The following is a 24,041-nucleotide window of genomic DNA, read 5'->3' as shown; positions in this document are numbered from 1 at the left end:
AAGCAGTTGCACTTACTGGCACACCTAGTTAACAGCATAAATCAAATACATTGTGTCTGGTGATTTAGTGATAACCTTGCATGCTATCTGTAGTGCTCTATTGTGTTCTGTGGATTCTGATATAATCATACATATATACTGTATTCTGTTGAAGAAACAAGAGAAAAGAGTCTGCCATTGCCCATGGCAGAGGGCTTGGAACTAGATAATCTTAAGGTCCTTTCCAGCGCTAGCTATTCTATGATTCTGTGATAACAGAACCACTGATTTTCGTGAATTATTGCATCATAAATGTTAATTTCTTTTTCCTAATATATATTCATGCTTACACAGTATATATTTAACCCCTCAAATTGTGGTTACTAAATTAGCATGCCATATTTTTCACAAAATTAATCTTTTCCCAGTCCTCTCTGACTAATAACTTGACAAATCTCTCCTTATCTTCTAATGGCAGATGATTTATCAAGGCGTACCACTTAATTAATATTACAGAACATGTGGGGAGCTGAAGAATTCAGAAGTATTTTCTGTAGCTTGGACATGTAAAATGAGAAGCATAGGAGAAAGCAGAAAGATAATCTTGTAACTGAGAAAAAAGCCTTTGTGATTTAAGCATGGGATTGAGGTTCAGGAAATGGTGAGTTCTATCCCACAAATCCATCATGCTTCCCACTAGACTTTGGACGAGACACTGGTTTTTTTTCTTCGCTACAGTTGACTGTTCTGCAAAATATTTAGGGTAGTACTGTCTTACGTCTTATTAGTGTAGTTCAATGTTAGATTTGTCTAGCATTACTAATGTTATAGAACATGTGTTATTATTGAGTTGTACTTACACAAGCACTTCCCTCAGTAGATGTAGCCTGATTTTTTCATAGTAAATAGTGTATGTAATATATAAAGGATACTTTTGCGACAGATATTTTAGTCATGTATCTGAAACACATATAAATAGACAGAAATCTCCACGAAGTTGTCAATGAAGTTTCAGCTTTCTTGAATACTTTTTCTCTATTTCCAGGTTGCATGTCTCACTCATGTAGCAGCTAATTACCTTAATTGCAAAATCGAAGGAAAACGCTGGGGTACTGCGCACGGGAGTATTGTTCCATATCAGGTAAGCAGAAAGCATTCGGTTTTCTTGCTCTTGAAATTCATGATTTTTTGGTATTATGAGATTGAGAGCTGACTTACTTTTCCCATGACCTGCTGTAGTCTGTAACGTGTCTGTGTCTAGGTAGGACAACGTTCTGTTGTTCATTGTCATTTCTGCATTTTGCGTATTTCTTCAGCAGCAGTAGATTAGTAACAGAACACTGAAGCAGATCAAAGGTGTTTGCTGAAATCGGATGACTTTAAAGCTGGTGTGATGACTTGATTGGTTTTCACCTGACAGAGAAAGCTTTTTTTCTTTTCCAAGGGTTACCTGACTTCCATAGAGTTATAAACTGAAATCTTTTGCCCGTGGATTTTGTTAATTTTATTTAGTGAGTCTACAAGAACAATCCAAATGACCATGACCATGGGAGATTCTACAGATTTGTAATCTTCTGTTGATTTTGCTACAAATCACTGTGGCTCAGTGAGACAACAGGTTGGCAAAAGAGATTAACCAGACCTCAGATCTCCTCAGCAGAACTCATAGTCTGCTAGATCTAATGAAGGGTTGAAATTCCTTAAAATAACATGACCTTCATCATATAAACAAGCACAGGGGAAAAAAAATTACTGGAGGTTTTATCTTACTTCTGGGTAGTCTGGGAAACTCTTCCAGTAATCAGAGAAAAGCTTATTCTTTTCTAGCTGACCGTTTTGTGTTCTTGATAGAAGTCACGCTAACTTTGGAGACTTGGGCGTATGTTTCATTTAAAGAATCTGTTCTTTATTTCATAATTTTTGGTACTTCTCATCAAATAGGCATGTTTGCAACTAACTAGGCAGAGATTTCTTAATTTCTGGATGGAGTCCTTTGAATCCTGAGAGGGACACTTCCCAGCATTTGTATGGGAGAACTGCACCTAAACACCACTCAGTTTCTTTGCTATCTCCTTTCTTTTAGAGAAAGTGAGGGAAACTGAAGGTGTTGGCTTCTGCCCAGTGGTGAAGATGGTGGAGATTTATAATACTACAAGATTTGTTGCTTGTGGCCATAGTAACTCTGAAGCAAAAATCTTCCATCACTGGCTAGTGTCACAGCCAGGCCTCCTCAGGTCTAAAACCAAAACCAGGGTGTTTTTTTAAGAGTTACATCTGTTTTTTCCAGTACGACTGCATAGTCCACTGTATTGTTATGAATTAGCTAGCACTGATTGCACATCGTCTCAGACTGATGGGGTGATGCTGTGTCTCTTTCTTTAAGCACGAGTTTCATCCTGCAGTGTTGTTTCAGTTATGAATGTGCTACTCTCTGGGTGGCATGGTGCAGCAGTATGGCCATGTTCTCTAGAACCAGCTCTGAATGACCCAGTGTAACCAGGCATCCACTACACAAATAGTTGCATTCTGCTGTATTTCCATTTTGTGACCTTTTGGTGCAGTGCTTTTTGAACTTAACTGTGTTGAAAGTATAAAACAGATCTGAAGTGTCTGAAGTTTGTATAAGCAAAACCAAAACCTGACTAAACACAATGTTTTATCTTCAGCACACTGCGTTTGGCTAAGTAAATGAAACTTCTGTTCTTTTATGTCCTTTTGCCTTTTGTTTTTCCAGAATCTAAATGAAAAGGAAAGCGTCCTGTGTTTCTTTTTTCATAGACAGCTCTCTAGATATGCAAAATTTGTGGAGATTGTTTTAGCTCTCTTCTCATTTATTCTAGATTAGTCAGTATATAAATAACTTTTCTTTAAATTCTACCTAAACTATGGTTCCTGTGTTTGTGAATGCTGTTTCTGTAGTAGATATTTGAAATATTACCTCAATATTGTAAACAACTTTGATACGAATTTTCTTGTTCATAAAACAGTAATTAGGGTGGATTTACTATGGGTGGAGTTTGTGTGTGTGTATTTGTGGCTCATCTGTTAACATTCCATCAGCTAGCATGGTTATAATTCTGATTGTAACCATAAGTATATTATGCTTTCTAGAGTTTATTTTTCGCTTGACTAACATAAGCTATACTTACTGCAAAGCACTTCAGAAACTGGAATTAACCCTCACTGTTGCTATTGTACTGCTTTTATAGTTGCTTCTATAGCTCGTTAGTAAAACAGTTTAGAACAGAACACTGGTACCTGGTTTTCTTCCCTCATCCTAGTTATTGAATATACTGTCTTTTGCTCACTAAACTAATATGTGACTATCATAGTGCTAATTTTTACTAATAAATGTGGATTTGGTTTTTTTTTTGTTTTTTTTTGTTTCAAGATCTTTTTGCAAGTGAACTCTTTAATTTGTTCAAATAATGAAAAGCACATTTTAGAAAATTTAATTTCTCTGTATTTCAGAACTGGGTATGTGGTAGCGAACTGTTGGTGGTTTTTCTTATGTCCTCAACTTCATTTTGTTTCATTTGCTCTATTTTGAGTTTTCACACAGGTAGTAAATTATAACTTTGAAGTGATACAGGGCCTGCAGTCCTGCCAAAATGTGTCAGACTATGTTAAATCATGGAAGACTGGGTAAATAGGAGAGAGCCTTTTATAGATATCAAAAAGGAAAAATCTGTATCATTTACATCAACTTTCCTTGGGACAGAAGTCTGATCAGAGTATTGACCAAAATGTGATAAAAAAATGTGCCAAAAGCATCTGAAATGTGTATGTAAATAGTACTTTTTTCCTTACAATTGTTACAGTAAGTGTTCTGATGCCCTGTTTAACACATTCAGTGTATACTGAATGCTGTGGTAATTTCTATCTCATTGAGCTTCAGTTGATTAATTTTGTTCACCAGTTCTTTGCAAATGGCTCTGTTGTTTTCTATTTCCAAGGCCAAATTTAGCTTTGACTGTATCTGTAATTTCACCGAATTCCTTATTGCTTCTTGACTGGAAAACTAGCAGGATAATTTGTCCCTGAATGTGTTCACTAGATTGACCTTTCTTACTATTCCTTGTATTTAGACACATGAAAATTAAGCATTAATGGACAGCTAGGTTTTCTCTTTCCTGAAACTACCAAGAAGCAGAGCACCTTTGAAAATCTATATCTGGTCTGAGCAACAAACTCGTAGCAAAAGAGATGCAAAGTTTGGTGTGCAAGGGCGGTTATACTCTTGTCAGGTTTTTGTCTTTTGCTGATAGTGTGCTGACTGTGGTGTGATCAACACAGAATTCCCAGTTTTGTGTGCTCATCACCAGAACCCAGAGAAAAGGATTTGAACTTCTTTGGAGTATACAACATCTTTCAGGGTTCTTGCAAAGCTGTCTGTAAAGGTTCACCATAGGTTTTCATTGGAGGTGAACTTTGCAATGTGCCACAAAGGTGAAGAACTCCAGATTCTAATCAACCAAAATCAGGAATAGATTTTTGAGTGCTGAATCCTTCATGAGGAATTATCTACATTGAGCGTATCTGCTTTTTAATCAGAGCAGTGTAGATTGAATAGGTTAATCCTGTGATGGTGTGTGTAATCAGATGCCAGTTTGCTTGGTTTCAAGTGTTAAAACACAAGCCTTGAGTTCTGGGCTGGATCTTAAGGTAATTAGTGCAATTTTTTTAAACAAGTTTCTATAATGAGACACCTTGTTTAGATACAGCTGCTCCATGATTATCCAGCGGAAATCAGGGGCTTAAAAGCAGCCAGTTTACATAATTGCGCTACGAAGTTATATTACTGTCTTTCATTGGGGGCGATAAGGTCTTCCCTCATTCTTGTGGTTTCAGCAATGTAGCTGTCTTGCTTGTACCACATGTGAGATGTAGATACTTTTTCGTCTTCCAGTTGCCCCACTCAGAATAGATACTCTACAGAGAGTATATCATAACCTGCATGTCTACAGGATGTCTCCTGTGGCAGCTCATCACCCTGCCATCAGACACCTGGGCAACTGGGCAGTGCTTTCAAAGGCAAACTTTGAGCAAAAGGCATAGGGCTGCTTTAACTCAAGTCATAATGATGAAAATCTGTCAATTTGGTAGTGTTTCTGTTCCAGCTTTGGTCCTAAGTCCTAGGACTTACAGGGTCTTCTCAAGTGTACTTCAGTGTATTTCCTGAATATGCAAAGGGCACAATTATTCTGCACAGAAATTGAAACCACAGGATAACTGTTATCATAACTTATCAGACCCTACATTAATGTGTTTTATATTAGAATATCACTCAGATTCTTTAAGGATTAACTTTTTGTTGTGCTAGGCATAAAATTTCCTTAATATGAGGAAATTTTCTCTGTCAGAGGCCTTGAAATGTGTTATGAAAGAGAGTAGATTTAGATTAGATACTGGGAAGAAGTTCTTCCTTGTGAGGGTGGTGAGGCACTGGCACAGGGTGCCCAGAGAAGCTGTGGTTGCACCATCCCTGGCAGTGTTCAAGGGCAGGTTGGACACAGGGGCTTGGAGCAATCTGCTCTAGTGGAAGGTGTCCCTGCCTATGGCAGGGGGTTGGAACTGGATGAGCTTTAAAGGTCTCTTCCAACCCAAACCAGTCTGGGATTCTATGATTCTATGAGAACCAAAGTATAAGCTCACAAGGAAGTGAAAGGTATGAGGTAGTTGGAAGATGTGCATAGTCATAGATACAATTTTTTGGTTTAAATTTTGAATACTTTTTAACATTTACATCTCATGCTATTTGTTTGTGGAATCTCATCCTATCCAAGAGTTCTTATAAAGGAAACCTCACTCTTTGTGTCTCATCACAGAGAAATGCAGGAGATTTTTAGTTACCTGATTCATCTGGCAGAGATGCTTTTTGCACAAAGGCCCAATGTGTACCAACTTTCCTGACTTAGGTCTGAAGAATTGCACAGAACTTTTCATTACTCTTCTTAGTTTTTGTTTTTCTTTTTTTTGGGGTTTTTTTTTTTTTTGGTTGTTTTTTTCCTACTCCGGAATGGCGATGTGTAGATGTTTTCTTTTCTGTGGTTTTATAGAGGTAGGTCTGCAGTTAATGTATCTTGGAATCAAAATCAGCAAAGAATAGAACTTGGATTGTTCCCAGAATTTTGTTTTGTGCATGAAGCTCTCCTTCCTAAGTAAGTCCAGAATGGATGTTATGAAAGATCGTTCTGCTCTGTAATGGCTCAGTCTAGGAGATGAAACTTTTGCAGAGGAAAGAAATAAAATAGAGTTTTTTGGGGGTGGGGGTTCAGATTCAGGAAATGCAAGATGACCCTTCTTACTGTGTGAAGCTTATCTGCATAATACTCACCTGGACTATGTGGACTGCCTTTGGAGCCCGTTGTCCTACATTGCTCTAAGCAGTGAAGTATCACTGCTGAAAGTATTACCCGTTTGACATGAAAATTAAATGTAATCACAGACCAACTGAATAGAGACTTTGTGCTCTCTTGCATTGTATGGCTTTAGTTTCCAAAGAAGTTAGACCATCGTCAAGATACATGTCTTGACTCATATGAGGAATAATCAATCTTCCAAATACTTTAGTGACCTAGTGTATCTCTTTGAACTACTTACCTATAGATTTGTTAACTAGCTGCTTCCTTTCTATCTGTATCTTACAAGGCGCAGGAAAGAGAGAGGCTGGAAAGGCCCGTGTCATCCTGGACTCTGTAAAGCAAGAAAACAAAGGTACCATTTGCAGGACATTTTTTCTTTCTTTTTGGAAAACTTTGTATTTGTAGACTTCCTTACTAGATATTTCAGTAGTGTCTTACTGTAGAGTAACTACTGACTACACAAACGTTTTGGTCTGACAGTGATTATGAGAGAACATTCTGCTTGGTAAGAAGTGATACAGTAGGAAATCTGTTTCCTTGCCATTTTAATCAATGAAAAGGTATAGTAATCATATGCAGGAATCTGGGTAGAAATCTGCCCATTTATGAGGAATGAATTCTTGTTACTCAAACGTGACAACATGATACTGATACCTTTCTGGTGATTGTCCTTCAGTGAGTTATCAAACCTCTCTCCTGGGTAGAGCAGCTGTCTGGAAACCAAATCAGTTAGTTTGCCTTAGGCAGTTTTGAATATGTGCTCAGTGTATAACGTGAGATGTAGTTATAATTTCATTCATATACCTCCTATCCTTTGACTGAGACAGAAATTTAAAGAAGCTGACCTTACATGCACATAGAGTAGATAGCTTCTTACTTGTACACGGGAACTTTTCAGATGGAAGTGAAATGCATTTTTGATTTAAAATCTGATATATTTTTCTTCCGTGAAGGAAATCCCCCTACACATTTCTACTTTAAGCAGTGCCTACAAGATATTCTTAAGATATGGGCAATTACAAACATTAAGGAATTATAGTTGATAGCTGAGACTGTCTTAGTTTGGCTCTCCTCCCGAGAAATGTCACAATCTATTTTGTGGCCATCATAAAACATTCTTCTATATGTACTGACATATGTTTTAAAACTTATCTATGTATTTATACTAATTTAAACTGGGTGTACATTAAGATTATTAGTGTGTCACCTGTCTGTGGTCACATGAGAAGAACACTAATGAAACCAGGGTCAGAACACAAGGTGTACTGATGTTCAGTCCCAGTTAGGGAATGTACTTGTCTTCTCTGTATGCTGTTCATTGCTTCCTCCACATTTGTCCGTTGCTGGGGTGGGGGATTGAGTTTGTATTATTTGCAGCAGCATGGTTTGCTTCCAAACGTGTTTCAGCATTACTGAGCATTACAGATTTGTATATCTGTGTCAAATTGGAATTCTTAGGAAGGGCAGCGTAACAGAGCCCTGATCAGTAGATTGTTCTTCAAATTCTGGCTGGTTGTAAAGTGATGAAAGTAGCATCTGTGGGCTTGTAGAGAAGGTATTGATTGCAGCTGGATCACTGGTTTTCTCTAATCTGCTTATTGGATCCAGGGCAGAAGAATAAACTTTGCTTTTCCTTCTCTGAAAATATCTTTCATAGTCATTGTATAACTACGCAGTGCAGCCCCCCAAATGCTGAAACATGTTTAAACAGTGCAAAAAGAACTCAGAAATCTGTATGCAGCAGTATCACTCAATGTCTCCTAGCATAATCATCCTGCATATATAAATAGCAATTTTTATTGCCATTTTAGCTAGAAACCCTAATAAACCACTACAATCCCTTGTGCAAGGTATTGTATAGCAGGACAAATCAGGTCTTTCAGGTTAGGAGTGGGGAATGAAACACAAAGGAATGAATTTAAGCTAGTGAAGTGGGCAAGGACTTTGCCAGTGTTCACAATCTGTTAAAGCTCTATTTTCTTAAGAATTTGAGGATCTGGTGATTTATGGTGATTAATAGTCACTCTTGGGGCACAGAAGAGATTAAAGCATGTCCACATGATAATGTTAACTTTATGAAGACAGAAAAACGAACAAATAAGTAAAAAAGAATGCCTCAAAAAAAAAATGCTTGCGATTGTTTAATGGATGTTCAGGTCCTCACTTTTACTGTGTGGAGCTCGTGAGAGTTTTGGATGAAGAGTCGATTGTTATGGAAGGGTATGTCCACTAGATGTCATTGGTGTAATCTAGTTTTTGTTGCAGCATTTATCTCTAAGGAGCTCTGTAGGATGGTAGATACAAATTACCAGCATTATTAGCTGCTTTTGTATATGCAGTGCTTTTGACTTTATGTATGTGTGGCATGTTACAAAATAATATTCTGATTGTCTCTGTGATGGGTTTGACACACCATTTAGCCTAGAACTTCTGTCTTTACGTGTCTTTTGCCTACAATTACGTGGTTGATGAGTAGATCTGTTGTATAAGAGCATCCAGGTGAGCTGTATGCAGTCTGTAACTTCTGCAAGGAGAGATGTGAGTCTGAGGTAAGGATGTTATGCCCCAAAGGAAAGCAAAAGTATTCCGTAACTAATATAATTCCACCTAAAATACGTTCCTGTCTAAGCTACTTACACCTCAAAGGGCAGTTCTTTAGAAAAGTGCGTCTCTAATTAGGAAAGGCGGCTCAAATTTCGTAAACTTACACAAGTGGATTTATATACACAGATCTGAGCTGTAGCACGGTGCTTACAGTACTTGATTTGTGTCGCTTATTAATATCTGAGGAGTTTCAAATAGAATCGCTTTAATCAAGCTTAAATGAACTACTCTGTGTGTGGACAAATCAAAGGAGTGTCTGACCATTCAGTCGGGCGGGTTGGTAGGATCTGTACAGACATTAGCCAAGAGTGCTTGCACCCGCCGCCTCCCTCCCCATCTTTGTAGTATGACATGTGTTACTAATTGCTAGACAGCTTCTGGGAAGCCGTATCTATACTCTCATTGAAGAGCAACTGCTGCAACATTGGCCTGTGCTCTTTCCCACTTTCAACTTGGAGTAGCTACAGCAAAACTGGAAGCTGGAGATCACAGCTTCCTCCAACCTCCCTCTCCCCTTCCATATGGGATAAAGAATTTCTCTGCCCTGTGTAGTCAGCCAGAGGGCAGGATGGGGAAGTGATAATCCTCTTGGAATGAGCACTTGCATGAAAAATGATAAATGCTACATTGCATGGGGATTAACACTTGCTTATGAACCTGCTTTTAATGGAGTGATGTGTCTCTTTCAGCAACGTGAAGGTTCACTGTACTGTAGACCTGACTGAGAACCTTTACCACTGTTCAGCCAAAAGGGAACCATCTGCCATCAGAAACGTAACAGTGTTCAAAACTGCTTCACTATTTTGCATGTTGTCTTCAAGAATGTAAAACTTACTAGCACATAGCATTTAATTCCCTAGAAAAATGCTTGTTCCCCACAACTTACTGTAGCATTCTCCCTTCTCATCACGAGAATTGAATTTCTGCTCATATTTAATGCATCTGTTTGAAGTCTGTGCTTTGTCACCACGAAACTCCGAAACGTGACTATCCAGAGCTAGTTTAATGAATGGAGTTGCTATATAAATCACATCTATTCTGATTGGTTTTGATGTGATAGCTTAAGATATGCTGTGAGGATGTTCTCAGAGTGGGTCAATCTGTGAGTGGAGTTTATGAAGCTTGTTTGGATCTCTTGATGTATTTTATATTGGGCACTGTTTCTTAAAGGTTTAGTGTAGAACCTGATAACTGATTTGCAGGATGACCCTTTCTTTTCACAGTAACTGACATGTCATGTGGCTTTGGTCACTGGGTTAATTTCCAAGCACTGATGTATGTAATATATTTGGCATGGGTTATACGGTTTCCATTTAAAATACTGCATTGCTGCTACAATAAGCTTAGGTCTACTTGAGGAGCAGCATTAGTCCTCCAGTACATAGGCAGCTTCTGGGAATTTAATTGGAAGGTTAGCATTTTTTGAGAGGGCTTCTGTTCTATTTTCAAAAGTGATGCATGCACTTAGGAAGTCTCATTCCTGGTGCCGTACTAAAACATTGAAGTTTTAAATGCTAAATCTACTTACAAAAATAAGCTTTAAATTGCAGTGCTTTTTAATGTTGCTCATTCCCTTTGCTACATTCAGATATAATGTTGCATGATGCTAACACAGGTATTTTTTTACCAACACTCTCACTAATAAAACTTAGTGGTAAAAGGGGTGAGAAATTGTCATTTAAGGCTTTGTCAATTATTAAACAGCTATTATTACCAAAACTGTTTTGATTTGCTTCCTTTTAAAGGTAAGCAGGACTTCTGCTGCAGTGAATTCAGTGAGGGTGAAGGTGAGAGGAAAGAGTAGGTTTTTTTTTTAAGGTAGTTCCCTGTTTTGATAAAACCATGCTTCCTGACCATCACCTAAACCCCACAATGTTCACTGACTGAAATTTACCCTTATAATACAAATTAAGCTAGAAAAATTAATCTTTTATCTGTACCCCCTAGGGGATCTCAGCCAGTTTTTTCTACATCCTCACTTTTGTTCACTTATATCTAGATACACTTCTGAGACATTTGTCCCAAGTTTTGCAATATTTGCTGCAGTCTAAGTTAGATTGCCATGTCTGCTGTGAGGAGGAGAAGAAATAATTCCGTTTTCAATAAGGAAGATAGAGCCTGGATTTAGGAAAAGATTTTTGGCTAAATAGTGAGGCACTATGGCAGCTGATCACCATATTGTCTGTAACAAGTTTTTACATGTATACACATATGGAGAGAGCTCATCTAGAGTGCTTGTGTGAGGCTGGCTCATTCATGTTTTCCCCAAAGTTCTATTTTTTTAAACCTCTTGATTTGTTGTTTTTGTTTGTTTTGTTTTTTTTTTAACCAGAGAACAGTTTGCTTTCAGTTTTTAACAGCATCACATTGCCGTATCTCCTTCTCAGGTGTTCAGCTGCCAGGGTAGGAAAGCAGCACATAGCTCTGTGCCTGAACTTTGCTGACTAGTTACCAGCTACAACTTCAGCTCGATTTACCATTTAAAGTTTCTTGGGGTTCCTTTGTGTTCCACTTTTTTGCTTTGTTTGACCATGGATCATTTTCCAGAATAGTTTCACTGATTATTCCCAATCTAGTGAAACATGCACAGGTGAGGTCACTCAATGCAGGAGGGACCTTTGAAGCCAAGGTAGCAGCAGCCAAGAGAATTGTCTGACTGTGATCTTTGTTTATGTCAGCTACAGCAAGCTTAGGGCACTTGAATTTTGAGTATGTCCATGTGTGGGTTTAATGAGCGCTTCAAACTCTTGCACGTTAGTGTGACATCATTAGTCGTAGAATCGTCTTTCTTTTCCTGAGTGTTTCTTAGGCAGATGAAGTCTGAGATTCTAAAAAGTTGTCTTGGGAGGGTAACAAAGACCCACCTTGTATTTCATATTTTGTATTTTATGTTTTCTGTATTTTATACTTTAGAAAGCTATCAGAGCAAAGGGTAGAAGTTAAATTCTCTTAGTAGAAAGGCTATACATTGCTAGATAAAAATAAAAACCAGACCTAAGGTTAACCTTTAATTTGCTGTCTAGCTGATATGCAGTCAGTTAATGCTAGCTGTGATTCTGCATTGGAAAAACCCATTGCCGTGTGGAATGGCCGTAATAATAAACAAATAGGAAGTTCATGTGACTTCAAGTAGAGAAGCTTTAGCTTGAGTCTATGTAACATAGTTAAAACCTAAAATAGAGACAAAGGGTATAAAATCTTGTAAATACCAATGTTAGTCTGTATGATAATGTCTCTTCTAAACAGAGACAATTTTTTGACCTTGTCAAATTTATCCTTGGCATATGTGGTTATGATAGTGGCTAGGGAGTTTGGCCATGAATAATAGTTGTAACAATGCAACAAAGACTTTTGTAGTACACACAAGTTACTAACTTAGCTCACTGGGGCAGAGGGAGTGCATTTTAATTTAGCTTGAGGCTTAGAACAATGGACCTCAAGTCTTATTTTAGTGCTTCCACAAAACCGTGAATCATTTCTGCCTCTTTTGTGTACAAGCTTACAGTATTTTATTTGAGAGTTTTAAATATAAGTGAATTTCAGGATTTCATTTGATATTCCCAGTGTTGCCCATTTTTACATAGCCATTTTGCATTTGTCAGTTTGTCAAAGTTGGAGTATAAATGAGATGGAAAAATGACCATCACACTACAGTTGGAATCACAAAAGAATCTGAGATTTGTTAGTAAATACAGTGCTTACTGATGCATTAAATCCATGAATGAGCAGAAGGGCGTTGGGCAGAATTCTGTGTATTAAGAATCTGATCAGGTAGCTAATTTAAGAGATTGTTATTAGTGATACCTCTTAGCACTCATGCATAATTATGCTATCTTTTCACTATTACCCTTCAAACTCCTTAGAGATTCTTAAGTAATTTTATTTCCTGCCATTTTACAGTTCTGAGTAATAATGATGAGGAGAAAACAGTTATATAGTTTTTTTTCTCAAGTACCAGGTGCTGAAAGCAACAGAGAATATCCATGGATTTTATAGTGATTTCCTGTGCATCTCATGTGAGCTTCTTCAAACATTCATCATATTTGTCAGATTTACAAAGATAATATAAATGATTTGTGGTCAAGAGATTGGTCTGAAACTCAGAAATGTAGGTCTACCTTTGCTTGTAAAACAGCTATCTTATTTCTGGTTCAGGGGCTTCTTGCCACCTCATTTAATGCTTTTTGGGTGAGTGTATGCAAGCCATTTTTAGTACGAGGTAGAGCAGTTTCATTAAATCACCAGTTCCAGGTTGCAGCAAGTAACGGAGTGGTGGTTACGTACAGAACTTCTAGTGCTGTGTTTCTTACCACCCTTCTATCTGTGCTTTGAGATGTGACTCCTGCTGTTATGATTTAAATTTTGTGTGCCCCTCCTCTGTCTGTAAAAGAGCTGATCTCTTCCTTCTGCTTTTCTCCTGCTTGGTCTCTATTTGCATAATGATTTGTTCATAAGCTGTTCAAAAGGGATTATTCGTGTCTTTTAGGGTGTGACTTCATGGCATCGAGCAATGTGATGTAAAAGTGTGTGAGCTAGTTTGAATGCTGGAAGCAAGGAAAAAGTATAGAAAAAGTCTTGGATGGGGCTGTTCCTTCTCCATGTAGGGTAATTTTTAACAATACTGCTCCCTACAGATATTTGCCTGTTCTGGGACTCTACAACCCCCATGTTTTTCATTTTAGTGCTTCACTATTCATTATCTCTGTGGCATACAAGGCAAGAGGTGTTTAAATTGCAGCTAGGAAGAGCCAAAACTGACATTAAGGAAAGCTTTCTAACAGAGAAGCCAGATTCCTTTCTCTTTTCAGTAGTCTTTTATAACATTATGGACTGGAATGTCTCAGTCTTCTCTAGGCTAAACATTCCCAATTTGCTTAGTCTTTCCCTTGAGATCATGCTTTCCAGAACTTAACTGCTGTTCTCTGTGCTTTCTTTTTGGAAATTTAACATTTTTGTGGTGTCCAGAACCAAATGCAGTACATTACTCCAGCTCCACTTTTATCATCTTGAAGTACAACAGAAAGATTATGTCATGAAGCTTGCGGGTTCCGCTGGTGTTCTGAAATGCCACTTTAATGTTACCCTGCTGTTGCAAAGGAGCCTTTGTTTAATTCGTGTTCAGTTTGTGAAACATGTACATTCTTGATCTTTCTCTCTTGTATGTGAATTATTCATGTCGTTGAATTGCTCATGTGTAATTCTAGAACCTCCCAGTTGATTTTTCGTGTTGAATTTTACCCTCTTGCTTTCAGACTTCATCTCTCAGTTAGTTGCAGACATTTTCAGTTCTATTTAGTCTGTCCAGTACTTGCAGTTCCTTCGAGTTTTGTAGCACCTTCAAGTTTGATGTACATTTTTTCTTCTCTAAATATTTGGATTATTAATGAGAATATTGAAATGATCAATGAACAGTTGATATTATTTTTCTGTGTTCAGAGTAGTTTATAATTCCTTTGGGTGATACCCAGCCAGTTGGTAACTCTGTTTCTCATCCAGCTTTACTTAAGTTGGTACTACTCTTCATTATAGTCTGCCGAGCAGAGACAGACATCCAAGTCAATGTACTTGTGCTTTGCAAGTCAATATTGGCTGCTGTTCATTTTCTGGTTGTTCTGGGGGGCTGTCTGTGTTTCTTACTGGGAGGTAAGTGCTGAAATATAATTTGCTTGATTTAGTTTAATTTTTTTTTTTTTTCATTCAGTCACTGTGTTTGCACATTTCCAAGCTCTAGTCTCTTTTCTGTCCCCAGGCTGCTAGTGTGCAGCATCCTCAGACTCTTCTGCAGGGATTCTGAAAGAAACCTTAGGAGATCATGACACTGGAAATCTTTTGAGTTTTCAGAAGCACACTCTCAGCGCAGCTGTTTTGTCATCTAACCCAAGTTTCATCTTATATTGCCATGGTGTTGTGCTATTCTGCCTTTGCTCATGAACTCACTGAGTGTATGTTTGTGTAGTGCATAAGAGTCAGTAGGTATTATATTAATGCAACTAATAAAATAGTAACAGAGTGGTTACTGTAAACACTAGGCAGACGGGCTGCTCTTGGAGATTGTGGGTGCTCATAGGAATCAAGAAGGTCATGTGTTAGTTTCAGATGGCACTGATTACTGTGCAGAGCATCTTCAGGAGACTTAATCACTCAAATCCAATTTAATCCTTTAAAAGCAGAAGTTAAGTATGACTTCAAGGACATGTAAGACCTGTTGATTAACTTTTGCCCTCAGGTTTATGAATTTCACCTGGAAATAGGAGTTAAAACAATATCTTGCTGAGAAATGTGCCAGTTCCCGGTTTTGTGTAAAATGCTACTCCATGATGTGATGAATGTAGGCAAGGAGACACTGGATAGATAGCATGTTGCTGTGAAATATAACCCTGCAGAAACGAGGTTCTGATATTGAAATATTGACAGATGTACCAATTATCTCCTTTCCTAGCACTAATGTACCAGTTCTGAAAATCATGAGTGGCATAATACTATAATAGAGATTGACAAAAAATTGATGTCCATTTACCAGTCTTCTGATTCCTTTTCGCCCTCCTTTTTCTTCCACCCTATATTGCGAGTTGCAAGAATTGCTTTGGTGAAAACAGAAGACAGACAACTGACTCCTTCACAAAATCACCCAAGTTGACTTGGCAGCATGCTAGGCTTTGTGTGTTTCTGCCCGCCATTTTAATAAAAACCTCCTCAGTTATTTGGTTTTTGCATCTTTGATTTCAGCTCCTTGGGGGAATCAAGACCCTGTTCTTGATTTAGTGAGACTTTACTGTCCGGATGTAAATGGTATTTTTTTCTCGGTAATGTATATCAGACTCACCAGACTCATCAGTAATGTATCAACTCATCAGGACTTGGAAAGGAAAGCGGCTTCTCCCTCAAGCTCCAAAAATCCTGAAAGAGAAAAACACTGATTGTTTTTGGTTTAGAGCATCTCATAGCTCTTAAGCCAACCTCACAATTTTTGGGAGAGCTGAGTGATATTGAGTATGTGGCTTGGCATCATGTAATCGTTCACGGTACTGTCTGCTGTAATTTCAGCAAGAGACGCTCCCCTTGACATCCCTACCCCAAAACATTCCTTATAACCCAACTTCCAAGCTCTGCACTCATGCCTTCTGGTGGATAAAGCAGGCTTTTAACATGTCCAAGAGGCCGTTAGAGACAAACCTCATATCCGCTGTATTTAAAATGCTATTCAAATCTGTTGTTGTTCTGATGTTGCTCTCCAAGAACATCTTAAAACATATATGTAGAAGAGTTGTAATGAGAATTAGAAATACCGCAGACTGAATGTCTCCGGAACCATTATGGAAGTGGCTGCAGTGGAACTGGCAACAGTTGGTTAGTGAGTAATGATATGATGGCAGTTTCAGCTCAGGCAGGGAAGATGCTGTGTTTGCCACATGTGAATTAATATAGTGATGCTTTTCACTGTTGAGGGATTCACACAAGTTGTTTTTTTTTTAAGAATATTTGAAGTAGAAAAGATGAGGAGAATAGATGAACCCATCTTGCAGACAGCTGCTTTTTTGAGCTGATGAGCTAAAAATCTGCTGTAGCTGGGAAGCATCAAATCTGAAATTATAGCACTGCCAATGCGTGTGATAGGACATTTAAAATATCAGGTATGAGCTATGCCTGTCAGACAAGTAACCATAAAAAGAATAAGAGGCAAGAATATCTACCTGCCATTTGGACTAGGCTTTCCTGCTCCACACCTATTTATATTGTCACAGGTTTTGTTTCAATGTGATTCTGTGTGAATACTTTACGAACATCAACCTCCAATGTAAAATAAAATTGGGAAAATTTATTAAGGAAAAAGGGATGTAGAAAGTGATAATTAGAGTACTAGAAATAAGGAATTTATTTTTTATCATTCTCTGCTTTTTCTAATATGTATGCTAAAAGCTAAGAATAAACTCAGAGGCAAACTATACATTTCTTGTTTAATTCTGTAACATCCATGAGACCAGTATTTGATATTCAATTACAGATGATATCTTGCTGCAAATTAAAAGCTAGTGGATTCATTACAAAAGCCTCTTCAGTATGTAGAAAATACACTTTAGAAGAAATCACATCATTGTTCGTGTAACTGTGATTTTATCAATTGTCATCATACTGCATTGAGCTGTATTACATCGCATGCAGGTAGTAAGGGTAGTGGTAGTATTTCAGATTAATTTGTTAGTAGATTTAAGAATACCAACTTCCTAAAATGAGAAGGAATATATGGACTTGCAGCATCATACCCAGTTCTCTTGGAAATGAAGCATGTGGAGAAGCCACCATAAACATTTGCTTAGCTAGGGTGTAGCTCACGCACATTGAGGCTGCGGTGATCAGAAAAGGAAATGGGGATGCTGCGTGGCTATAATCTATTGTTTGACATCCAGTGCCTGCTCCTGTGTAATTTACTTGCCTCTTTTGGTCACCTGACTGAAGACATTAAGTGGGCCACAGGGTAAGCCAGGAAATTCAGCTCTCTGCTTTCCAAGTGCAAAGCTCTGTTGTTTCCCCTTTCCCCTTCCCCCTCCTTCTCCCTTCACAGCTGGTCAGCACATGCACCGTAATTGCTTAGGCCAGGTAGGGCAGATATAGAAAGATACATATGGAGCACATGCGAATCTGCACTACATTTCTGGAATGCAGCAACAGGGTGAAGTTAATGTAAAGCAAAATTTCTTTTTATGTTTAAAGTTTCTAAAACTAATAAAAAAAAGAGACAACAAATTCACTTTATAGCCTTTCCTTTTCTCTACTACTACTAACTGAGCGGGTTTGGGAGTTTGCCAAAATATTACACATTGCTCAAGAAGATTACAAAGAAATCCCAGACATGCACTGGAGAGCTATTAAATTTAACATTTCTAAAAGATATTTTCAACAGCTCAGTACTTGTTAGAGCATTGTTTTCCCCAACTTTCAAAAGTTGCCACAACTCAGTCACAGATAAGAACTTCCAGCTTTTTAATTGATATATAAATTGAGTTTAAAACCAAATCCACTACATTTCCTGTGGTAAAGGAAACAGAGACTCTTCAGTTTGGTTTGTCCCTAATTTGAAAATCATGTTCTCAGGAAATCCTGCATAATTATTTTACGTAAACAGGAAAAGTAATTATTTGCTTGGGGCTCTGTTTGTGTGGATGTGGGGGCCCACAGAAATAGTGTAGATTCTGGAACTCAATGTGTTAACAAAAATAGTTTAGAATAAAGCAAAACATGTTCCAAATAGGTGATTTTTCTGCCTGGTCATGGATGGGCTTATACGAGGGGTTTTCAAGTGTTGGATTTTTCCCCCTTACATACTCTTACTGTTTCTCTGAATTTTGTTAATGGGAGCAAGAAAGAATAAAAAGATGACAGATTCGTAGCAAGGGTATCTTTGTTCCTCTTCAGGTGCTCTCGCCTTGTCTGCGAAGTTGCTCTTTGTCATCTGGAAATGAATGAATTGTAATAAGCTATTGTAAAAATGCTGCAGGATTTCAACCCTCACATCCTTCTCTTTTCTCACCCCTCCAAGGCCCTAAATTTACTTTTAGCCGTTTGCAATAGTTCAGTTAAAGGTTGAACTTCCCCTCCTGCTCCTTGTGAGCTTTTCTGATTTCACTTACTGTTTGAACAAGATATATTGGTCTTTGTTTTCTCTGGAGTTAGCATGAACTCTACGCTTCACACTGTTGATTTTGTTTTCACTTGGAAAATAGCGATACACAACTTGAGTATAAATTGTACACTAAGTAGGCTGGGATTTTTTTGTGTGGGTGGAAACAATCTGTAGAGTTACTGCGGGAGCTGAACCCTGTTTAGTTATAAAACTTTTGAAATAAAAACCCAGAGATTTTTGAGGAACTCTTTGCGGGTTGTTATTTTATTTCATTATTTTTTTTAAACCAGGATGTGATTCAGACTATTATTGAACAAGAGGACTCGGCAACCTCACCAAATGTGGAGAAGAATTAAGTATGGGAGCAGGTGCATGCTTTATTTGGATTTGTTTGTGGCATTTTCTTCAAAGTTTAAAGTTCAGTGTATCACTCTTAACAAACTGTGGTTGTGAACACTCATAGCTTCAGGGGAAAATTGGAAGCAGTGATTGTCTTAGCAGAAATTTTAACACTAAAGTTGCTCAGAGGACACAGTTTAAAGTGGAAAATCAGGTTAGCTTCCTCTTCTGTTTTCTCAAGGGAAATCTGTGAGTTAATATAGTAACAGTGATATGATAGGTATTTCTTTGTACGTTTTTAATCTAGTGGAACAGATTTAATCTGTAATCATTCTAAAAAGTATTTTAAGAATGTTAACCCAAAATGGTAATTATTAAGTAAGCGTACGTTGCAGGGAGATATGCTTTGTGTGTTACATAGCTACACGTAGGAGGACTTGGAGTGGAAGGGTATTCTTGGGAGCACGGAATAAGGCTTGAAATGTACGCTTGGTGAAGTCATACTTGTGTTAGATTAATAACATATTTACCTCCGCTAGATAGGGGTAAGCAGGTTAAGCTACTACAGAGCAGTTCCCCCCACCCCCCTTTTCCCTATTGTATTCTTTTTATAAGTATGTATTCCTGAAAACTCCCATTGTATGTTCCCATTCCTCCTGTGTGTTTCAGAAGTGGGGCTTGTCTGATTGTGAATTCTTGAGACACCAATTTGAAGGAAGTAGTAGTCATTCCTTTTCATCTGTAAGGTCACGCTAGCTTTTTTTCCTTCCCCAACAATTTTTTCAATGCCCTATACTGTGATTATTTTTGTTATAAATGGTGCTGTGTTTTTAATAGTATGCTTATAAAGGTCTTAATAGATCTAGGGAACATATTTTACAAGGATTTCATTTTGTTTATAGAGATAGTTATTTTTTATATTCCTTCCCTTTTCCTTTTATTTCTTACCCTATTTTTTAGAAACCATTAAAGAATAACAACTTGTAACAGGCATTGCCAAGTAGTTTCTTCCAAACAAGGGGAAGCTGGTAGTTTGTGAGAAGCAACAGTTCAATTCCTCTCTCAAAATTTGATGTAAATCTTCCTGTAGTCTTCACAGGATGCTGCAGTAAGCCCAAGACCCTAGTTCTTGAAAGCACTGCAGAGCTTCCTATCTTGGAAAACTCTACTGAAGTGAAACCTCTTTTTGTATTCATTCCATCCATCATCATGCTCTTTCAATTTGTGTCTTTGCCCAATAAATTCAGTATCAGCTACTTGAAGTAGCAAGTCTCCTATGTCTTTTCCAAGTTTTACACTTCATACGTCAGCAAAGATTTTCTATAAACAGATGGAAGAGAAACCGAACCCTCACATTTATTTTACACTTAAAATGTAATTTTCTTCATTGTATCAACTTTGATGAACCCTTTGCCTGGAACTATGGCTGGAAAAACAAACTTGAAAGAAGGGAGTTTCAATAAAACTAATTTCTGCAGTGATAAAAGCATTATGGTATCACATTTTCACTGGCAAAACTCAGGTCTTGTACTTGCAGCAAAATTGGCAGAAACAACTGCAGGCAATTATAGGCTTCAATTCATCAAGGTACTTAAGCATATGTCTAACTTTAATTGAGTGAGTAGTCATTTCACTTCAGGGGATTATTCACGTTCTTAAAATTAGACATATGCTTAAGTAACTTGGTGAATCAAGGCAATAGTGACTCTCTTAATAGGATGGTGGAGACGGAACAAACAAGTGTGACCTGTACTGGAGATGTTCTTTGATTGCTCTGGATTTTAAAGGATAGTTTTTGGTGGGTGTATTTCCTTAGTAAAATACGAAGGCTTAGTAACTATATAGCTTTGAGTTCATTTTCTATGAATGGCACTTACTCTGTGTACAAACAGCAAACGATGTCTTAAAAAAGGTGCATTGAACCTGCGGAGGGCTGTTATGACCGCTCTCACGTAGGTTAAATGCATTTAATAACTCGTCGGTTTATTTTACAGGACAGCAGCCCAGGGGCAGGAGTACTGTACGTTTCCTGCCAACTGTTGTTTGTTAAATTTGCTAATTTGATTTACAGGCACGGTACATACCACTACCAGTTTGCATCAAGAGACGTACAGATTTTTTCATCTGGAGAGTTTTCTTAGCTACGTATGCTTGTAAGAAATTTTGTGTTTTAAAGATGCATTGCAGTAGAGAACACTGCCTCAGACTCTTCTTCAAACATTCTGTGTGAAGGCTTAACAATCAGTGAGATACAGATTGGTTTTGGAGGTGCAGTGTGACAGAAATACAGGAACATGCAGTGGTGAGCAGTTAAGAATTGCCAGCTCCGATAACTTGTGGTTTAAAAGTGGAACATCGTTTTAGGCAAGGGTTTGCAGTAGGGACACTTCTGTAGGTTGAAAACCAAGGCTTTCATCCTGATGTGCAGGAAGGATGGGGTTTTGCTCACTCAGTTTCTAGCAAAATAAAAGAACCAATGAAGAATAAAACTAAGTTAAACCGCTGTCATAATCACTGATGCTGTACTGTTTAAGTGGAATCACCTTATGTCCTACAAAGCATGTACTCCTATGTTCAGTCAAAATAGAGATGCTGGAACAGATTAGCCCTTTTCCCATTCAAGTTTGACTTATTCTTCTGTGTTTTCCTTCAGTACATTCTGCCTTTTTCTCATCAAAATTGCAGTCAATATCTGATGTGACTCCAGTGTATCACAAGTATTCATTTAAGTTATATTTGGTTTAGTACTTAGTAACTGCATAGCAGGTTAGTGCTAGGAAACTTACTTATGAGATTCTAGCATCTTGCATAAGTTCTAAAGGAGGAAATTGTATCGTTGTGATATGCCAGGTTTCTGTGGCATCCTGCAAAAATCTCAGCATTTATACAAACTCAGGAAAGCAGAGGACTTACGATTCTGTCCACTGCTGTTGAGAACTTGTCATAGTAGCATCCATTAAAGCTATGTAGAGCAGGCTTAGGAAACAATAATGAAGACTGGCTGTGTGAAAGGGATTATTTGTTATACTAGAAAACACAAGTAGAAAGCTAGAAATATCTGCAAGTGGAAGTGAGTACATTGTTCGTCAGCTGACCTCTGATGAGGTCATCAAACTGAAGAATTTGGCTCTTCAATTTCTGTTTATTGGATAATAGGAATCTATAGCTAGGGTTTTTCCTGTTAATGAAGGAAATGTGAGCCAGGTGTACAGGAAGGAGCAAATGAATAGTAAAGGGATGAGGTTCACATATCTGATCGAGATAAAGTATGTTCGATAACTCTTACTACATCAGCTCTTTTAACTTATGACATCTTACTGCCTTTTTCACTGCCAAAAAATAAGTGGACACAATGCTGTGGAGATGCATCATGGACATAAAATTAAGCAGCTGCATTTTTTGTGAGAAATCAAACGAAAGAAGTAACCAATTTTATTGGTTACAACAGACTTAAAATATTTATGTTTTTTTTTAGGTATGACCAAAATATTTTCTCAGGAGCCTCTGCGCAACTAGGACAAATTGAAGTAACTGCTTAATTGGAAGATATCTTATAATCCCATTGACATACTAGGACATGATTAAGAGGTGGTTAATTAAAGCATGATATGTAGCCTATTAGAATCTTGAAGCAGGCATGCTATTACAAAATACATTTAAAACTGCTGATTGCATGTATGGATGAGACTTTGAAACTGGGAGATTCTTTTTTTATCCTTGCCCTGCCTTATCTAATACTCCTGTTTGTTCCATTTCAGATGAAGTGTTGCTATCTTTCTCCATTTGAAGTTTTCTCAAGACAAATTTAATAGAGTAATACTTACGTATTGTATGCTGTTAAAGCACTCAGTTAAGATATTGAGGGATACTTTGCAAGACTGACAATACCTCGTTAAAGGAACAAACTGTGAATTAAGGCTTGCAAGTTGTCCTCTGAAGGATACTGGTAAATCCATGTTGTTGCCTGTTTACAGTGATGTATAAACCAGAATTCCAAGTAGAGAAAAATTTGCTGGAAGGTTCCTTTGCCTTGTAAGGTCCTTGAGGAGCAGCGCTGAGTTGGGCTCATTTCTTGTCTAGTTGCAATAATATTGATGGAATATTCATAAATCCAGAATGACTTGGGGCAAGTCTTAATTTGAACAAAATACTGAAATACAAGTACAGTTATAAAAGATGTAAGTGATAAACAGTTCTCACTCACTGGGAGAAGACTGAAAGGGAGGTAAACTGCTCTTCTGGAAGATGTGAGCAAATAAATCTCTTTCTGTGGTTTTGAGTGTGTTTTATAACACACTGTTGGTTTTTTTGATATATAGACAATGAAGGAAAGAAAAAATAGGCAACTCTGAATAACAATAGTACCACTTTTAATAGTATAAGAACAAACCCTCAGTGCACAGGATAAGAATCTCTTCAATACATGAAGAGTCCCTTGAATCATTTATGGGCTTGCTATGTGACCTTTGTTTTTTAACTTTCAATTGCTCTTGCAAGTAGCTATTGAAATAGTTCTGAATTACAATGTATATGCCAGTGGGAAAAAAGCCGAGATTCTTCTGGGGCTATGAAAGTGCCACAAATACTCAAGCTTTTCTTTTAATGCCAGGAATCAAAAAAAATAGTATATTAGATAGATCCCTTTGGCAGCAGGTGCTTCCTCAAGTTTTATGAACTGTATATGGAAAAGTAAAAAGCATAGTTGAAGTTAAGCAGTACTGATCGATTCCCAACCAGGAGAGATTTCTGAAGAAGATTGTTTCTGTGTGATGTAGAGTACATACTGATTTTTTAACTGGCAGAATATGGTGACTCACTGGCTAATGCTTTAAAGCATTTCAGGACGTGCCAGCTGGAACATTCCTAAACCTGGGCTGCTTAGTCAGAGCTCTGTGTCAAGTACAGAATAATTACTTTTCTAACTTCAGGTGGGGTTCTTGTGTTTCATAAGAATTGTAGAAAATTCTCTGTCTAGGTGGAGCTAGGGCTCCAAGTCATGAAGAGTTCATTTGATCTTCAGAGTAAGAGAACATAATGGTTTTGGACACTGTGAGCTTCTGTGATGTACTTGTTGGTTGACCACATACAGGATGGAAGAGGGGTATGTGGAAGTGATGTCAGGGCACTGAAATTGG

The 24,041-nt window shown here is 37.7% G+C and overlaps 1 protein-coding gene across 2 annotated transcripts in view; it reads left to right on the top strand.

Moving 5' to 3' along the window:
* The window catches only part of SUGCT (succinyl-CoA:glutarate-CoA transferase), a 312,163-nt gene that overhangs the window by 57,801 nt on the left and 230,321 nt on the right, over positions 1-24,041 (top strand). For both annotated transcript variants that reach the window (XM_057431629.1, XM_057431630.1), the window contains one exon: positions 1,025-1,120. In XM_057431629.1, the coding sequence (XP_057287612.1) occupies positions 1,025-1,120 (96 nt within the window). The remainder of the gene's footprint in view (positions 1-1,024; positions 1,121-24,041) is intronic.

Source organism: Pezoporus wallicus, unplaced genomic scaffold (assembly GCF_028554395.1).
Source record: "Pezoporus wallicus isolate ANWC-B61680 ecotype Strahan unplaced genomic scaffold, APGP_CSIRO_Pwel_v1 scaffold_11491, whole genome shotgun sequence".
NCBI classification, from domain to species: domain Eukaryota; kingdom Metazoa; phylum Chordata; class Aves; order Psittaciformes; family Psittacidae; genus Pezoporus; species Pezoporus wallicus.
Note: the sequence above shows the minus strand (reverse complement) of the source record. Positions and strands in the feature narration are given on the sequence as shown.